Raw genomic sequence first — 19,969 nt, forward strand, 5'->3', positions numbered from 1 at the left:
AGATGATGAGGATAACGTTATTTACTTGGGAATAAATCAGCAGTGTGTAAATATTTTCGATTTCGGAGAATATGGGGTCAACAGACAGACAGAGCACATACCATACGTACACAATGTCGTTACAAGATGAAACATGACGTAACGTTACCTAACGTTACCTCGGACATCCCATTCTGCTAACTTCTCACTACAGCAACATTAGGCTGAATAAACACGTATGCAGGCTGAAATTTACCCATGCTGTTCTATCGGGAGATGTAGTGACTTAAACCGTTTAGTCAGAAAAAGTACAAATAATACGTGTAATTTGTTTAGTTATGAATAGAGGAAAGTCTGCTAGCTGCTAGGCTAATTTATGCAATGTAAACATGCTAAAGCTAATAACAGGTGACAAGCAAAAAACAACTGTTTTGTCTCTGAATATTGACAGTCATTATTAAGCTGAATTTTCTATCTTTGCTAGATGATGTTGTTGGTAATCCATGTTTAATGCCTGTTAAAAGAAGTTTGCCTTCAGGGCTTTAAGCCAGATAGGCCTGAAGTTTTATGAAGAAGATGATGATTTTGGTTAAAATGAAAACATTTTCTTCGTTCTTGTCCATGTGCTGTGTAATGTGTGTTAATGGAGTCTGTATAAAGTAATTTTTTCTGCAGTTCTTCTGGTTACAGCTGTTTATATTATTTATGTGTTGTTTTTATCGTTTATCGCCAAAATCAAAAAGGAAAGGGGTGGTGGCCTCTTCTGTAATCAATTGTGTTAAATGGGCAGATAATATTGTCTCATATCAATCGTAGGCCCCTGAATCGCATCGTATTGAAATCGTATCGTATGCAGTGACTTAAATCATTTAGTCAGAAAAGGTACAAATAATACGCATTTGTTTAGTTATGAATAGAGGAAAGTCTGCTAGCTGCTAGGCTAATTTATGCAATGTAAACATGCTAAAGCTAATAATGTGTGACGAGCACAATCCTTACAGCCTATGTCATTTCCGCCAGACGATCAAAGGACCAGCCAGGTTACTGCTGGAGATTCCAACACGTCATGGCGGACTTTGTGAATGAATCCACTTTTACGTTTGGAACCTCACATCTACAACGGGCTTGAGACGCGCCCTCGTTGAGGACTCTCTATTGTATCGTTGTCCAATAATCAATATGATATCATATTGTGATGAAACCAGTGATTTACTCTCCTACTATTTTAGAGACAAAAAGATAAATTAAAAAAAAATAGATAAGACTAATTTATCCATTAATTGATAATGACAATAATTATTTCAGGTTCGGTGATGGGAGGATCTCGTCCCTGCTTTTTGCGGATGACGTGGTCCTCCTAGCTCCATCGAACAGTGACCTCCAGCTCTCACTGGGACGGTTCACAGCCGAGTGTGAAGCGGCTGGGATGAGAATCAGCACCTCCAAGTCTGAGGCCATGGTCCTCAGCCGGAAAAGGGTGGATTGCCCACTCCAGGTCGGGGGGGAGGTCCTTCCTCAGGTGGAGGAGTTTAAGTATCTCGGGATCTTGTTCGCGAGTGAGGGTAGGATGGAGCGGGAGATTGACAGGCGGATTGGGGCAGCGTCAGCAGTGATGCAGGCGCTTAACCGGTCCGTTGTGGTGAAGAGGGAGCTTAGCCAGAAAGCGAAGCTCTCAATTTACCGGTCAATCTACGTTCCAACCCTCACCTATGGTCACGAGCTCTGGGTAGTGACCGAAAGAATGAGATCGTGAGTACAAGCGGCCGAAATGAGTTTCCTCCGCAGGGTGGCTGGGCTCAGCCTTAGGGATAGGGTGAGGAGCTCAGACATCCGGGAGGGACTCGGAGTAGAGCCGCTGCTCCTCCACATCGAGAAGAGCCAGTTGAGGTGGTTCGGGCATCTGGTAAGGATGCCTTCCGGACGCCTCCCTTGGGAGGTGTTTCGGGCGTGTCCAACCGGGAGGAGACCTCGGGGCCGCCCCAGAACACGCTGGAGGGACTACATCACCCGGCTGGCCTGGGAACGCCTCGGGGTTCCTGCGGAAGAGCTGACGGAAGTGGCTGGGGAGAGGACTGTCTGGGCTTCTTTGCTGAGGCTGCTGCCCCCACGACCCGGACCCGGATAAGCGGAGGACGACGAGTACGAGAATAATTATTTGATCACAAATCTTTTGCTGTATTTATGCTTTTGTGTCCTGATGGGTCTCTGACAAGGACATTACAGGAAATGACATCATCAGGGCAGGATGTGGTGGTTGTTTTGGTGACAGCTCTACAATTTTCCTATTTCATGAACACAGAAGTGTTACATGACCACTCACTGTTTTCCCCTGTGGATGGAGACACGTTGGATTCTGCTGTCAGCCTTATCTCCAGCAGTACCCTGGCTGGTCCTTTGACCTTCTAGTGGAAATGACATAGGCAGTAAGGAATTTAAGGTCAAGTGGTGAGCTGGAGACACATGATAGAGGTGTGAACGGTGCTGTGTCTCATTAAAGCAAGTGTAAACAGGGTCGCAGATACAGGTATTTGTCACAATCACAATTGTGCTGCTGGAGACTAAACCTGCAGTTAATGGTGTCAGGGAAGGTGTTACAGTGGGTTTGTGTGCACGTACTCAAACATGATGACTCAGCTGGTACTCTCAGGCAATGAAGATGGAAATCACAGTTTTCTGACAAATAATACTTTGTTTAACCAGATGGAAATGCAGCCACAGGTAACATTACCGGACTGACGCAATACCAGAACAAAAATACTTGCTCCACTTTTGATTTAGTCATCACCTGATCTCAGTGTATTACACATTTAAATTCAGTGAATGCAGTTCACTAGAACACAGATTATTTCAGTGAATTTTAAAAAGGAAGTAATGGAGTGATTAATGTGTTTCAGCAGTGGGCACAATACTGCAGTGATGGATTAGACTTTAATTATAGTGAGGAGGAGGAGGAGGGATGTTTGTGACTTTTCCGTGACAGCAGGAGTTGGAATAGTAAAACACTTCAGGAGGAAGGAAAAAATGATCTTGTAATCCATTGGGATTGCCTGATTATCATTCTGTGAGCCAACACACTACTGATTCCAGTGAGCAATATCTACCAGCTCATCTTTGTCTACTGAGGAAAGGCTTCACAACTCAGGGTTTACCTGTGAGGAGGTCATGAAGCACAAGGTCTGCAGTAAAATCCAAACTAAATCATATTTGGGATCCAACAGGATGTTGGAATTATAAACACACGTGCTGAATTTTGACTGTTTTCTGAGTGTTTCCCGTTTTTCACACTAGTCGACTAGTCTTAATTAAACTTTTCATGTAGTCAAAAGGGAAATTAGTTGCCAGGAACATCCCTAGTTCATACGTGTAATTTGGGTTTCTAACACTATTTACATGGGGCAGTGGTGGCCTAAAGGTTAGAGAGGCTTGTGACCAGGAGGTTGTCAGTTCAATCCCTGGACTGGCAGGATAATCTCGGTGGGGAATGTAAAAAAAAGCAGCGCTTGGCACTCTGCCGTTACCACCGCTGATACCCCTTTTCCACCAAGTAGCTTTGGTTCTTTAACCTGTTCTGTTCAGGATTCTTGGAACCTTGGTGCTATCCAGTGAACTAGTCCGCGTTTCCACCAGTTTTGATCACAATCACTGTAATGAAGGATTTGTCATCAATGGAGGCCGTTGCACAATGCACAACAGAAGTAAACAATAGTAGAAAAACCCGGTGTGGACTTCTGCTTCAAAGTTGGACGTGTTGTTGGCTCAGAGATGGTCTTCTGCAGACCTTGGTTGTAACCAGTGGTTAATTGAGTTGCTGTTGCCTTTTTATCATCTTGGGCAGCTGTGACTCAGAGGTAGAGCAGGTCATCCACCAATCAGAAGATCAGTAGTTCAATCCCCGGCTCCTTCAGTCTGCATGTTGAAGTATCCTTGAGCAAGATACTGAACCCCAAATTGCTCCCTATGATGCTTCCATCGGTGTGTGAGTGTCTCTGGCATCAACAAGACATTTTCACCCAGAGAACTGCCGCTCACTGGATATTTTTTCTTTCACACCATCCTCTATAAACCCTACAAATGTGCGTGAAAATCCCAGTAGATTAGCAGTTTCTGAAATACTCAGACCAGCCACAACCATGCCACGTTCAAAGTCACTTAAATCACCTTTCTTCCTCATTCTGATGCTCGGTTTGAACTTCAGCAGGTCGTCTTCAACATGTCTACATGACTAAATGTATTGAGTTGCTGCCACATGACTATTTGAATATTTTTTTTTTTACTAACTGTGGTATTTCTGGATATGAATACTTCTGCCACCACTGCTGCTCCCACCAGGGCTTTCGAGGTCCTCCATCTGGCAGGGACACTGTTAAACCAATAGACCTTGAGCCACAGTGAGCACACTGGCATTAGCTCACAGCGCCGTATTTGACAGCAGTTTGTGAACACGCAAAATCAGATTAATTTGGAATTTAGTGCCAGCACGAGAGGGAATGGATCAGTCTGTGATTATACCTTCTCCGTCAGACAGCAGGCTGTGTATATAATATACTGTGGAACATAACAATTACAGCATGCTACATTTGTAACCACAGTAATAAGTAGCGCCGGTGCAGATTCATAATTAGTCTATTTAACTCACTTTACTTGTGTCACAAAGCATTATGGGTAGATTTGTACCCCACCATGACATTAATTTAAGATTAACCAATCCTCCAGCCCTGAAAGCACACTGGGTTGTTTCAGCAGCAAAGAGAAAGCTGTAACCAGAGACTGTTTGGCATCATGACTTGACTTAAAAGATAAATCAGTTATCATAAATGCAGCAGATTGACTTTATGTTTTGGACTTATCAGTTATTCAACTAATTGGTTCAGCTCTGGTGATGATAAATGTATCTTAAAATAAGTTCAGACCCACTGTCTCTAACATGCATTACCCATAAACTGTTGCTGAAATCTTGTTTAGGGGCTGAAACTGATTAACTCCTCTGCTCATTATTTTTTTTGACCAATTGATTAATTGTTTGATCTGTATGCATGGATATGCCCATCAGAGTTTCCTACAGTCCAAGATGAAGCTTTTTTTTTTTTTGTCTAAGTAATATTCTAAAGTCCAAACATATTCAAATTACTGTCACATAAGACATAAAAAAGGATCAAATTCTCACAACAGAGTAGATAGAAACAATAACATTTTGATTTACTGTTTCAGTTCTGTACATTGGACGGATTATGCGGAAAAATATTTGCAAACTTATTCATTTATTTTTCTTAATTTAGTGTAATGAAGAATAGAGTTGGGACAATTTCCGGTTTTGCCGGTCTGGGCCAGCGTACGATCTTAAACCTATTTGATTTTAAGCAAACTGGCTGAACTGGCCCCCTTTACACCTGGCATCAACATGCGTTTTTTTGTGATCAGATTGCAATCGGATAGCGCTTTACCACATACATTTATACCTGGTATTAATATGCATCTCTGGTGTCCACATTCAGATCAGTTTGCCATCCGATCACGCTCCGTCCCGCTGATGTCACATCCTCCTCTTCTTCTACTGCAAACATTTCGGTGAAGTTGCGTTATTGTATGGACAGTTCTGTCGGACCAAATGGAAAGCAGACGCTTCGTCTCACTGTGACTCCATCCTCGGCTTTCATCCGTGTTTTTTCTTTTTCTTGGCAGCCGCTACCCAGTGTCTTCTTGTGTCCAGCTGACACACCTCGCTTACGTCGCCCATGGAGTTGCTGCATGTGGATTGGAGACGCATTTGAGTTTACACTTGCGTTCAATGTGGTCACAATGCGTCCCTGACCACCATCAGAACTGGTTTGGCAGATCAGATCCGTCCTCAATGCGTTTCGAGTGTATTAACACCTGTACTTTCATGTGGTCAAGAGCAATCCGCTTGCAATTCGATAACAAAAAATGCATGTTAATGCAAAGTGTAAAGGGGGTGTAAGACATGTTCTGGCAAATTAAAAGTAGCCTCAATCGGCAAACTATGCCTACACCAATTGACGTAGGACCTGATTGTGCCCTCAAAACTTTACGTCTTTAGATTTTTATTTTTTTTTGGGGGGGTGGGGCATTTTTGCTGTTATAGATAGGACAGTTGAGTGTGAAGGGGGAGAGAGAGAGAGAGAGGGGAAATGACATGCAGCAAAGGGCCACAGGCTGGAGTCGAACCCAGGCCACTGCAGCAACAGCCTTGTACATGGGGCGCCTGCTCTATCCACTAAGCCATCGACGCCCCAACTTTATGTCTTTATTGTTCTGTCCTTTAACTTGTCACAAGGAAGCACATTTTATATTAGCGCTGCAACGATTAGTCAATCGATAAGTCAATCAGTAGAAAATTGGCAACTATTTCGAACCCTTCAGTCATTTTACTGAGCAGAAAGCTAAACATGTGGTGGTCATACAAAATAATAAACTCAACAGCTTTGGATTTTTGTACTGTCGGATAAAACATATCGACGATTTATCGGGACAACAATGTACAGATTGATCAATAATAAAAATAATTCAGCGCGATTATACGTATCTTTTGAAACTCCAATAAATCAGATTCACCAGTTGCTGCTGAACTAATCAGCTGAGTATTTGGGCAGAGCAGACAGATGCAGTCACAGCCTGGTGGCCAGGCCTGACTGACAGCTCCACCAAGCTGACAAAAGCGTTGTGCCTCTGGAGGGCTCTGAGCCCTTTAGCATGTGCTGCCAGGCAGTGAGGACGCCTGCCTCTGTCTCTCTCGGCTGGGTGGCTGCTTGATGGGAGTCTACTGCTTTTAGAGGCAGCAAATCTGGCTCGCCTCGCTCACATCCTCCTGCTGATTAAAGCCACTAGCACGCTCGGTTTCATCTTTCTGATGGCCCTCGGTCTCTAAATATACTGCTACTCTTCCTTCAAAGGATTGAACTGGATCAGCCCAAATCTGAAAGCTTGACGTAGATGAAAACAAAAACATGCGGTGATTCAGTGTGTAGGCCTGGAAACCTTCATAAATCTTCTCATCAGGGCAGATGTCTCCTGCAGGCTCACATTCATAACATCTTTCCACCTTCACTGGGCAAATCCAGCCTCCCCTCTGCGCAGCAGCATAAACACTCAAACTGAGCTAATGCATGCCGCATTTTAATTAATACTCAAAGGTCTCTGGAGTTGAGCTAGAAAAAAAACCTGCAACATCATTTACAGCCCTACCTGTCACTGAGCCGGGGAGGAAAGAGAAGTGGCGTTAAGACACGGGGGAGAGGGGACAGCATGCAAACAGAGAAGGAAACTGAGCTTTGGCTTTGATCTATGGCTACAAAGCAGAGGTTGTGGCACCATAACAAAATCATTAATCCACTATCTGAAAAAAATAACAAGAAGGTGACTGTAAAGCAGGAATGAAGAGGCTGTTTTGTGGAACGAAGGGTTAATTGGTGGATTCGAATGGCTTTGTTTTACACACAAATACAATCACCAACTGATTTTCATACTCCTCCCTGGCTGCTGTTATCATTTGGTGCACAGGCCATTACAATAGTGTGGAGCAGAGACCGGCATTAAACAGCATATGGGGATATTATTAAATAAGCAGATGCTATCTGTCCTGCATCTGTCTGCCGAGCATGCTGCCTGCCCACTTAAAATGGGAGGACATGGCTGAAAAAGCGAGGGTGAGGAGAGATGTCCCTTCGGGCCTCATCACGGTGACGCTGGTGCATACGGCCATTTGTCTGGAAAGCCGTGTCCCCCTGTGCTCCTCAGAATGACTGCGCTCAGTGCTGACTTTGACGGCTGCTGGACTTTCAAAGTCGTAATTTATCGAGCTGCATTCAGGTTGGGAGTTACAGCAGTGGCCTTGGAGCGAGACAGACTGCAGGCAACAACAGACGCCCACGTTCACTCCAGGTAATAGTGCTTAAGAGCGTGCTGCTCTCTGAAAATGATGCAGGAAATTATCGTGTCACATTTACTATCCATGCATTACAGGCCTTATACAGATATTAATCTCACTACAGTTACAACATACTGCATAATACAGGATTGATATAGAGCAGGGGTTTTTTAAGTCTACCCTCAAAACACCCCATCTAACCCCGTGACTCCACCCTGACCCTCTGATCCATACTTATATTAAAAATACTGATAGTGAAACATGAAAGAAGTTAATATTAATATTTTTTTCACTCATAACATTATTGTTTTTCTTACTTCTATTTGGGGGATAATCACAGTTCAGTAATGTGGGGAATATAAACAGGAAGTATAATGTTGCCTTTGAGCTCCAAGATTTAAGCCTTTATTTGTATACATTAGAGCGCTTCTTTTTCAAATGATTTTTGAGTGATTTATTAGTCTTTTATCTGACATCACATATATACTTGGAAAGTGTAAGTCACACTGAAGTTTAAAATATTTGTATTATGTTTCTGTGTTTAGATTTGCCTGAGCTATGGCTCTGAGAAATATTGCACAGTACCTTCACTGCCTCCGTGAGCTGGGTGTTACAGCCACTGCTGCTGCTGGGACCTGCGTTTGGCCAAATCAGCCGGCCAAACCGTGACTAACTTTGTCTTGTTTTTAGAACACCAGCATGCACCTGCCCCTTTCACCTCTGGCTGTATCTTTGCCTCAGGTCTCTGTATCTGCACGGAAATAAAGGAGTGAACTAAAGGTAAGGTATACTACGCAGGACTTTCCCCCCCAAAAAAAGCAATGGACTCATACAAAAGTAATCAGAAACTTTGCTGTGGTCGGGACATCTATGGGCTGCATGATTTGTGAAGTGGCGTGTGGCCCCCAGCCAATAACAGTGCGCAGGTGAGGTCAGGACCAAGTAGTAGCAGCATGCATCCAAGAGGAAGCTACAAAAATTGCGGACACAGCGTCAAAAGAACGCAGATACTGTTGCTTTTAGTTTTTAAATCTCTTAATGGTCTGGCTCCTGACTATTTGTCTGATATGTTGGTTAAATACATTCCTTCTAGATCCCTGAGATCCTCCACCTCTGGTCTACTAAATGCCCCCCTGAGTAGACCTAATAAGTACAGCGATGCTGCATTCTGTGTCGTTGGCCCTCGTCTCTGGAGCAGCCTTCCAGAGGACGCCAGACTCTCCGATTTAGTAGACAGCTTCAAACTAAATCTTTTTAGACCTGCATTTTTGTAGCTTTTATTTAATTAACCAGTATCAAACCTACCTCGTATTTTTTTTGTGTGTGTATGTCTGTGTGAGTGTGTGATCGAATCTTATTTACTCTATCTTATATATGTCTTTTATGTGTATTTTCTCATTTTATTATGTAAAGCCCTTTGAGTTGCACTTGCTGTATGAACTGCGCAATACAAATGAAGTTATTATGATTGAATATAGCAAGGCAAAATACCAAGGTAGATCCAAAACTAGAGTGAATCTGCGAGCACTGAAGGAGAGGATGGGGATGAAGAATGACACAAAGTTGGCCTGTTTTCCAGGGATGCACGATGTTTGGTACGTCATCTGTGTCGCCCAATATTGGCTTCAAAATGAACTATGAGAATCGGCCAACATGCTTTTTCTTAATTTGCACAATCAATGAATATTACATACATTGAAAAGTATTGTATTCCATGTCTCCATCTGCTGGTGAGCCATCACGATAAGAGTATGCTTAATATGATGTTAATTCCTCTACAGAAGAGACTTGATGATTACTAAAATTAGGTTGAGAAAAAGTGGATATTGATATCGGTTATTGACCAAATACATTATAATATATCGGCATATCATATATCAGCAAAAACTACAATATAGTGCACCCCTGCTGTTTCTGTTGGACAGGTTGGTGCTGGAGGTTAGCTAAGTTAGCTTGCTAAAGTATCAACATTGGTACAGTAACTTGCAGTGTACGTACGAACAGTCTAGGGAGGAGGGACCAAGCTTGAGTGTTGTGTTTAAAAACCGATATTGAATATTCCTGCATAGCACACCTTTAAAAACAATTTCTAATTTCCTAACTTCACTGTGTTCAAGGATGATTTGGGTGCAGAAGTACTAATAATGGACTTCAAAATACAGAAGGCATAATTCCATTCTACTATCCGCTAATCATCCAGCAAAAACCCTCTCCTTTTTAACAAGAATATAAGCCAGTTCCACAGTAATTTGTGACAAAAAGGTGTCTAAAGAAACATCAATGCATCATGAAGTTTCAGCAGCTTAACAACACAAAGACACAAGCCTGAACAGTCAGTGTGAAACGTCTGGCTCTGTAGTTGTTCATGACTTACGAATGTAGAAATATAAGAGGATACAGCAGCAACTGTGAAAGCGCAGCATCACAGAGCTAACACAGACAATTTAATCCAAACACAATGAGCCATTCAAATCTCATTACAGTGCAGTACAGTACTTGTGTGAACATTGAAGAATAGAGACGTGTTTTTTCTTTGCCTTTTTTGGAGGGTTAGCAGGATGCAGAAAGGCCAGAGAAGAAGACAGATCTTTGTAGCAACAACTGACAACAAAATAAAAACGAAGTAATTACAAGCTGAACAATATTTTTGACCGTGTTCAGCCTTTGGTTTGTGGAGCAGAGATTGTGTTCTCCATGCTGTGCAACGCTCTCAAAGAAAAAGTTTGACATTTTGAGCTTACTTGCCTTCTGGCAGAGAGTTAGACAAGAAGATCAATACCACTCTCATGTCTGTCTGGTAAATATGAAGCTACTGCCAGCAGCTGGTTAGCTTAGCTTAGCACAAAGACTGGAAACAGGGGGAAACAACCTTTCAAAATGTAACGACGACTAGTGATAGAGAGCAAGTTTTAACGCTACATGTTTATACTAAAGATGACAAGACAGTCAAGTTAGATGGAAGAGGTGAGGAAAATGAGGCACAGCTCAGATCAAGAGCTGAGTCAATCTTTAGAGACGCTGTAGATGATTTAAAGGCAGGGCCAGATTAACACTTGGGCTTGTGAGACTGAAGCTGCATGTCTCAAGCTTTAGAAGGACCAGGAGGCTGCAGAACATTATTAACTCCACTGGCCTGACAGCAAGGCTGCGGGCCAATTTTATACCGGGTGGAAATGTCTTGTCCAACTCACAGATGGATTTTAAAATGAAAGCAACAACTCCTCAAATTAAAACCGAGATATAGTTAGATGAGGTGAGGTTCAGTATTCGGTCAGAGACATCATTCACTGCCAAGACAGGCCTCTGAGTCTCTCTGAACTCATCTCTCAATCATTAATCATCCATCCATGCCTGCAACTAATGATTATTTTCCTTATCAGTTAACCTGGATTTTTACTTGACTAAGTGATTCATCTTTGAAAAAGAGGCCACAGCAATGTCTTCAGTTTGCTTGATTTGTCGACTGACAGATGAAAACCTTAAGATATTCAATTAACTGTCATACATGACAAAGAAAAACAGTTGATTGTCACACTGAAGAAGCTGCAGCCAGCTAATAACTGACACTGCTGCTTGAAAAGGGACTTGAATAATTGTCCTACATCCATCCATCACTCCAAAAACAATGCTTTTCACCACACTGTGTACTGCCAGCATCTTCTACGCATACTGTATTCCATGTGTGGTTGATGCCTCAACAATATGCAAAACTTAAATGGGCAGTTCACCTGCAAATAAGTAATGCATATTCCTCCTCTTATCTGTAGTGCTATTTATCAATCTAGATTATTTTGGTGTGAGTTGCTGACTGTTGGAGATATCGGCCGTAGCGATGTCTGTCCTCTTTCCAATATAACAAAACAAAATGTCACTCAGTTTGTGGTGCTCAAAGTGCCAAAATAATATATTTAAAAAACTCAGCAGCAATGTCTCTTTGCAGAAATCACAACCCAGTTACTCAAGATAATCTACAGACCTTGTTGTGAGCAGTTTCATGTAGGAACTATTTTCTTTCTACCAAACTACACCCGCCAACTGTATCTCTGCACAGCCGAGCAGGATGCTGTTAATGTTTACATCTTGCATCTTCAGGCAAGCCGGTGCCTCTCCTCCATGAGTAGATGCACACTTCCTTCTGCGCAGTGATACAGTTGACAGGTGTAGTTTGGTAGAAACCGTGCTTGTGGGGTGCCTGGTGGCTTAGTGGGTAGAGCAGGCGTCCCATATAAAAAGGCAACGTCCTTGCCGCAGCAACATGTCAACTCCCCCAAACCTCACACGAAGAAAAAAGAGCGAAAAAAAAATGTCCAAAAAAATTAACGAAAAAAACTCTTCTGGTTGCTGATAAGTAGTGTTTAACTTTTGATTTAAGACTAAAAATTAAAACCCTCGGCTCGCACTGCAGCGCAAGCAGACAGATGCGCGACTCAGAAGCAGCATGTGTCATTGACACCAGACTCAGAGCGCAGCGGACCAGTGGAAAATGTCACCATCAGCATATTATTTTACATCAATAAAATCTATTTTATCATTATTTTGAGTCACATTGTTGAAAGAATTTAGTCGTCTGTGTTCAAGCAGGATAACAGGTCTCCATTCATTGCACGTCGGGCTTTCTATTTCCTTGTCGGAGATGTTTTCTTTTTTAATTGCATGATAGCTATTCTCCCTTAACTCACCAGTAAAGAATACCTTTGTCCATTTCAAATAACCCGTGGCAATAATAATATCCCTGTTCTCTGATTTACTGTGAAACTTTTTTAGGCAATTCATGCAACAATCAGACCAGATGACTTCTTTACTCAGCCTAATGGGGTTAGTGTTGCGTTCAAGGTCCCCCCAAAAAAATGGGAGGAAAAAAAAAAGGCTGAATATTTGATTTTTTTTTTTTTTTCACAATCGAATCCCGTGCCATCGAACGAAGTTTCAAAGCTTTGAATTTTTTGGGCCAGCCCTACAGGTTACAGCTCTGTTTGCAGACATAATAATTTTTAAAGCCATCCGGAGATCATGAAGACAGCTTGCAGTGGCCTGGCAATGGCAGTAAGTCATGACTGTACATCAGCATTCATTCCCTTAATCAAGGGGTCAGCAACCTTACTATCAAAAGAGACATTTTTGACCAATAATAATAATAATAATAATAATAAAAAAATGTGTGGAGCCACTTAACGTATTTGAGGCTTTTAATGAAAGTAAAACAGCCTATTAAGCCAAAATTAACATTTATTCATGTTTTACCACAAGGTGGCACTATTTATGAATATCTGGTACTTGAACTTTGCTGAGCTGGCAGTGAAAGCAAACAAATCTGTCCACGCACTACAAAATCTTGTACTTTATTCCAAGACTTTTACTGTACTTTTTTGAACTGGCATACATACCTCATTAGCTAGGAAGATTCAAGACTAGCCACTGCTATTGAAGTTCAACAAAATTTCAAGTAAAAGGTGCCAAGGCAGTAGATGTATTATGCACATTTTAGTTGCTGAATTGCTTAAACATTTTTTTATTTGGTATACAGGCTTCACATTTTTACAAATGGAGAATGTAAGAATTTCTTTAGGCCTGCAAAACTGATATAGATAAAATAAGCATTATTCATTTCCATGTAATTAATTTTGGGAGCCACTGGAGAGGGGCTAAGGAGCCACTTTTCAGGGGTGAACCATATCCTCTCGTTCACGATAATACCGTTATATTTTTTAAAATCATATCAAAAATTCAAATCATGATACTCGTGATATTTTGACTTGTTAACATAGTGATGTCATACTGTTACCCATGGCAACAACAAGCATGGCTGAAAGTGAAAATATTACTGACTTTGCAGTGGTTGTGACGCTCGCGGCTTGACAAAAAATAGTTGTGGTATCATAACAGCCTGTCACAGGTTACAGCGTGATGATTAGAGGAGAAATGGCAGAGCATAAAGGTCCAGGTGGGGAAAAGAAACAACTCAATCATTTAGGATTTTACTAAAAGAAGGAAGTCACATTTATTTATATATATATATATATATATATATATATATATATATATATATATATATATATATATATATGTATAGATCCCAGGGGACATTTTTTTGTACTTCAGAGCTGTTTAAATGTGTAATTTTTGATAGATTTTATTTTGTTGAACTATTAATATTGTAACTATTTGCCTTAATCTGTTTCCATTGCTCTTAGTCGCATTTACCTTTTATTGCTAAACCAACTTTTCCACCTCCACCAACCAAAAGTAAAAGGTATTGCAACATTTCTACGATTTCTCGAATTATCTGCGAATCCACTCAGTTTTGTTTAGTGCGCTAATTGAAACTGCACCCCAAAAGACGTGGATGGAAACACACTTACTGCTGTTATGTTTTTCAAATGTATGTTTTTCCGGCACTTTGAGCACCACAAGCTGAGTGCCAGCTAGATCTATTGTATTCAAGAGAATGCAGACATCTCTGCAGCCAGTATCTCTCCAACACTCGGCAACTCACACTAAAACAATCTTGACTGATAAATAGCACCACAGGTAAAAGGACAAATATTAATTTGGGATTTGGGGGTGAACTGTCCCTTTAAATCAAACAAGTAAAACAAGACTGCCACAAGAAGAAGTCCACAGCTGGAGCCTACTGTACAGCTCGTTAGCATGACAGAGATTCTTCCTTCTGGAGAGCGTAGCAAGATGTAAAGTGGTTACACTGAGTGGTGTAGTGGTAGTATTATCAGTGGATGATAAACAATATTCTTGAAGTTTAGTTAAACAAAAGTTTTTTTTAACATTCGGTGCTCTCATGATGGTATTCTAGTGTTTCTGGGGCTAATCTGCTTAGGGTTTTTCACACAACGCACAGGCTCATAACGTTGTACATTCCCTCTATAAAGAGTCAGAGTTAGCTAAAAGACACACACACACACACACACACACACACACACACACACACAGGCTCTTAACTATATGAGAAGGAGGGTGGAATAGCTTTGTGAGATTTACATTTAATTCCTTTTTTATTACTATATAAGTAGATACTTTTTGCTTATAAAGCAATAATACTGCAAGTCTTATTTTCTGTGTGTCTGCAGACGCTTGCAAAGATCTCCAGTGCCGTGGCTGCATAAGCAATATTCTGTTTTCAGGATGACGAGTGAGATTAGGCTGCTTTGGAAAACAGGGTTAGAAATAGTGATCGCTCGAGGGCCCACAGCGCTCCTGATGTTGTTCAGTTCAAAGGTGTCTGCTTGAACATCCACGCTGGCTGTAACTTCCTCACTTTTCACACAAAAATGGTTATTTCTGGTAAATTTATTTCCATGATTATGTCTTTGATCTGTGTTTGATTTATGTAAACCTGTATGTTTCACTATAGCAGACATAGAGCACAGTGTGACTGAGCAACAGAGACAAAATTGATCATTAGAGACAAAATACCCACTCACAGCGCCAGCCGCAGCACCTTACCTGATATGTGTTGTCAAAGCTGTCATACATGAACCGTGTGATCAGAGATGTCTTTCCAACTGCAAGAGAAGAAAGACAGAATGTTTTAAATGAGAGACGCAAAGAATTCTTCTTCCTCCATTCAGACACTTTGTGAATGTAACAGCAGGATTGGTGGTTATGGTTTCAGTCATGGCTGTCGCAACTGCCCAGGGAGCTCATTACTGCGTGTGGGGGTGACCAGGAGGTCAGCAGTGCCATCAGGTCCAGATGTAATTACAATGCTGCTGCCGCTCCTGGCATTATGTGTGTTCCCAAAACACCTACATTTCCCATTTAATATATTCAATGGGGAGAACAGGGTGATGAGATGCAAACTAATTTTTACTGAATGAAAGGTAACCTGAGGGGAAAGTCAACCACCTTTGTAGAAATAAAGGGCGTCAACAGACATTTACAGATGTCAGTCATCCACATAGCATCAAAGCCAAATGCCAAGCCAACAGACTGATTAATTAAGTCTATTAAAATGACACCTGGTTGATTTTAAAGGCCCTGACAGCCTATTTTCTCAATTGTCTTCTTACTAATTTTCATCATTCCAAATGACAGACGTCTGTATTTCTGTTTCTGTCCAAAAATGTGATGTGTTTCAGTGCACCATGGCTTATGTTTCCAAGTCCACTGTCAATCAAATCTGATCAAACTAAACAGATACAAACAGACCTGACGAAGCAGATCAGCTGAGTTTTTGCATTTTATACTTTTAAAAACAAAATAATCCGAGAATTGAGCATAGCGTTAGTGCAGGCAGGAAACGGTGTCAAGCTCAGCTCACAGCGCAGCTACATCAGCTGATCTCAAACAGCCCAATCAACTGATGGAGCAGCTGATTGATGGAAGGGGGTCAGCTGATAGATCACATGATTCCTTTCTATGCAACCAGTTGGCAAATCTCATTCAGGGCGCCCTATTTAAACTGGCCTGCCTACTGTTGCTGCCGCTTTGCAACCCGACCCCACCTCAGCTCCTCCTTTTCATGCTGCATTTGACTTGTCAATATCATTTCTGTTTGTCATTGATGCTGCTCTGTTCTGTTGCCAGGGGAGTTTTGCTGCTGCTCTCTCTGTCTTAGGCTTTCCTCATTTGCACATGGAAGGGCAGAAAGGTAAGCTGTCTCTGCCTTTAGGCTTTCCATGAAGGCGCGTGGAAGGGCAGAAAGGTGTGCTCTCTTTGCCCTGAGGCTTTCCACGCAGGCGTGTGAAAGAGGCTTTCTGCATAGGCCTTAGGAAAGGCAGAGAGGCCCCAGAACAGAGCCATACCACCAAATATAATACTGCAAATGGAAATAAAGTTTTCTTTGACTAAAGTGGTCCTGACTGAAACATTTTTTTTTCCGAATTTTACTTTTAATGTGGCTTATTTAGTTGTGAATATTTAATATTTTAGAGAAATATTTCAGGTTTGAAGCTTTCAGGGTCTTTAAAAGGAATAGCCTACTTTATCCTCACAGCAAACAATATCAAAACATCTGTTTACAAACTCTCACACAACTCATTCAGCAAAAGTCTCACTTATCCAGTAGTATGCTCAGTACCTCCCAAACACATGCATTTTCGCTAAAATCTTTGACATAAACAGTCTCACGCACCAAGGACTCATGTCCCTAATAATATCCATCACAGGCCTAAACAGGGCAGCTCATTGAGTAAAAGCTTAACACTGATTTGCAACCTTGAACCTTAAATCAACAATCTGTTGTGAGCTACACTTTCATTGTTCAACTCCAACACTACTGATTTCCCAATCAATGCCTGTGCATTGCAAATAAAAAGCTACAATAATTCTGGACTGCACATTCTCCAATTCTTTTGCAAGGTACTTCAACAATCACACATATATTCTAGCATTTATTTCATGCAACAGTGCCATCAATATCAAGGTGAAGCTAAAGGGACGACTGATTCATTGGACCTGTTTAGGAAAATCCATTTTGGACAAGCTGTTGTTCCAGTGGATGAACAAGAAGAATATACTTACTGTGTACCTAAATGTACCAGACTCGTAGATCTGATGCTTTGCTCAGAAGAATAAAAAAACATTAACTGCCAAGAATCATTATGGAGGTGTGTTATGGTATGTGACTGATAAATGACTGGAAAAAAAGCTGCCTAATGTCATATCAATTCAATAATTAATCATTTTAGGAGCATGAGGCATGATATATCAGAATTAATCAGTCCTTGAAAAGAAGGCAGGTGAGACATGGTTGACTCACTGATAGATGGTGTATATGGTTTTCAGATTTTTTTTTATCCCCAGTGGGTTTTTTAATGAGCAGGACTGGAGTAAAGAAAATGGGGACGCCAGCAGGAATCAATCACATCCTCTTCTATCTATTTAGCAGCAGTGCAGATGGTTGGCTGAGAGTCAATATCTTATCCCTATAACTCCAGTGGAACAGATCCAAAGTGCTACAGTTAAGTTTAATCAGCCTGTAAACACTGTCCAGCCTCTGGATGGTGCTGACTACCATTTCATCTTATTGGCTCTTGACTAACAGACCTAAATCTACTCATCTACATATACCCCCAGTGGAACATCTCTTTTGTGCAGCTGCCATTCCAGATTTGTTGTTATTAAATATTTGCGAAATTTCAATTCATTATTCATGTGAGAGAAATGTACTGTGACTGAGTTCTCGAAACGTGCAGCACAGGCACACTCAGTAAACATAATCTGTCTTTAATTCACAGTTCATCAAATGGGCACCCAGCTACAATTGTTTACAGAAAAGTTTTAATCAGGCAGACTAATTACATGTGTCTGTGCCCTCACTTGGTTTCCATATCTGCGAGGCAGGATTTGATGCCCGGCTACTGATTATGCTAATGATCTCATGCTAATTCATCAATACATCATCTTGCTGACTCGGCTCCAGAGCTGTCCTACTTTAGACAGATACCAGCTAATTTATCAAGTTCAACTAACTCGGTCACGGTCTATTTGGAATTAAAACTCCATCATGACTTGTCTAGGAAAGTAGAATTTTGTGTAGCATGGGGCTGTAGTTAATGTGGAGCTCAGCATTGGAGAGTAGATTGGGTGGTGCCCTTTGTTTCAGTTCAGTTCAACTGAATTCAATTCATTCATTCATTCATTTTCCGTAACCACTTATCCTGTTGGGGGTCGCTGGGGGGCTGGAGCCTATCCGAGCTGTCACTTGTTCAGAGGCGGGGTCCACTCTGGACAGGTCGCTATCACAGGGATGACACATAGGGCCCTATTAAGATGGTCTAAAACGTGAAGTGCCAGGCGTGCGGCGCATGGGTGTGTCCCAGTCACTTGCTAGTTAGACAGCGCGTTTTCAGACTGTGCGTCATGGCGGAGAGCCTAAAAGGGTTGGACTTACTCTGTGAATTAGTCATGGGTGTGTTTTGGGTGTATCATTCAATAAGCCAATCAGAGTGTCACCTCTCATTCCCTTTAAAAGAGGCGCAATTGGAGCGCATGGCAGAGAGCTAGTTAGATGGCGGACCTACCGACTGGTAAGAGTGAGCGTTTTACAGCTGAGGAGACGGATCTCCTCATGCAGAAGGTGAAGGCCCGTCAGAACCAGATCTACGGGGACAGCAGACAGGCACCCAAGCTCCCCGAGGTAAAGCAGGCGTGGGATCACTAATACAAGAAAGATCTTACTAAATATCTGTGGAATATTATTCAAACCTGTTTTCATCATGTAACAGAGCACAGCTGTCAGGACTGCAGCAGAGCTCCCCAAGGTGCTGATCCTGCAGCTAGGACCTGTTCAGCGTTTTCTCCCCCACCCAGGTTTGTTAATTGTTTTCACATGTTTCCTAGAGCTGTGTTCTGCTTCTTATTTGCATGTGTGTCCTCTCTACACTCAGATAATAATATAATAATATAATATAATGTAGCCTAGTATAACATGTTAAAATAAATGCAATGTGTGGGCTTTGGTTTTCAATCAAAAAAATGATTGATTGGTCAGATAATTTCACAATTTCATTTGTCATTATTACAAATTATGATGATGATCATTATTGCAGCGATTAGATCATTCTGATTAATGACTGACCATTAAGACTTGTTTCTGATAAATATTTTATGTGCACAATAATAACCTTTCACATTGTAATCATATTTTTATTTGTTATCTTTTGCATATGTGTGGCTGCTCTGTGTGTGTCTGGGCAGAGTGCACGCGCGTTGTGCACCTGCCTAGAGACGCATATTACTAACTTGTTTAACAACGAAATACTGCGCCGTTGACTTTAGACCGGGTTTTTGTTGGTCACTGGTGCATTTGCTTTTTACGTCATCTAACTAGCAACGCGCCATGACTGCGCCTGACCACTCCTCATTTTTAGACCAACACACCCAGAGAAGCACAAGTTCATTTGCTAGTTAGATGACGGGGGCGCAGGGCATGAAAATGACAACTGCACCTGCATCTAAGAAGCAATGACACTTGCGACATGGATTATGCGCCCTCCGCTTTAGACCATCTAAATAGGGCCCATAGACACAGACAACCATTCACATTCACACCTACGGACAATTTTGGAGTCACCAAATAATATAACCTGCATGTCTTTGGACTGTGGGAGGAAGCTGGAGTACCTGGAGAAAACCCATGCGAACACAGGG

The 19,969-nt window shown here is 41.7% G+C and overlaps 2 protein-coding genes across 2 annotated transcripts in view; both read right to left on the bottom strand.

Annotated features, from left to right (window-relative positions):
* Positions 1-19,969, bottom strand: part of myo7ba (myosin VIIBa) — a 222,945-nt gene that overhangs the window by 183,540 nt on the left and 19,436 nt on the right. The window lies entirely within an intron of this gene.
* Positions 1-19,969, bottom strand: part of rab6ba (RAB6B, member RAS oncogene family a) — a 96,322-nt gene that overhangs the window by 37,742 nt on the left and 38,611 nt on the right. Inside the window, exon 2 of the mRNA XM_033622117.2 lies at positions 15,320-15,378. Within this exon, the coding sequence (XP_033478008.1) occupies positions 15,320-15,378 (59 nt within the window). The remainder of the gene's footprint in view (positions 1-15,319; positions 15,379-19,969) is intronic.

The sequence above is a fragment of the Epinephelus lanceolatus genome, chromosome 6 (genome assembly GCF_041903045.1).
Source record: "Epinephelus lanceolatus isolate andai-2023 chromosome 6, ASM4190304v1, whole genome shotgun sequence".
Taxonomy (NCBI): domain Eukaryota; kingdom Metazoa; phylum Chordata; class Actinopteri; order Perciformes; family Serranidae; genus Epinephelus; species Epinephelus lanceolatus.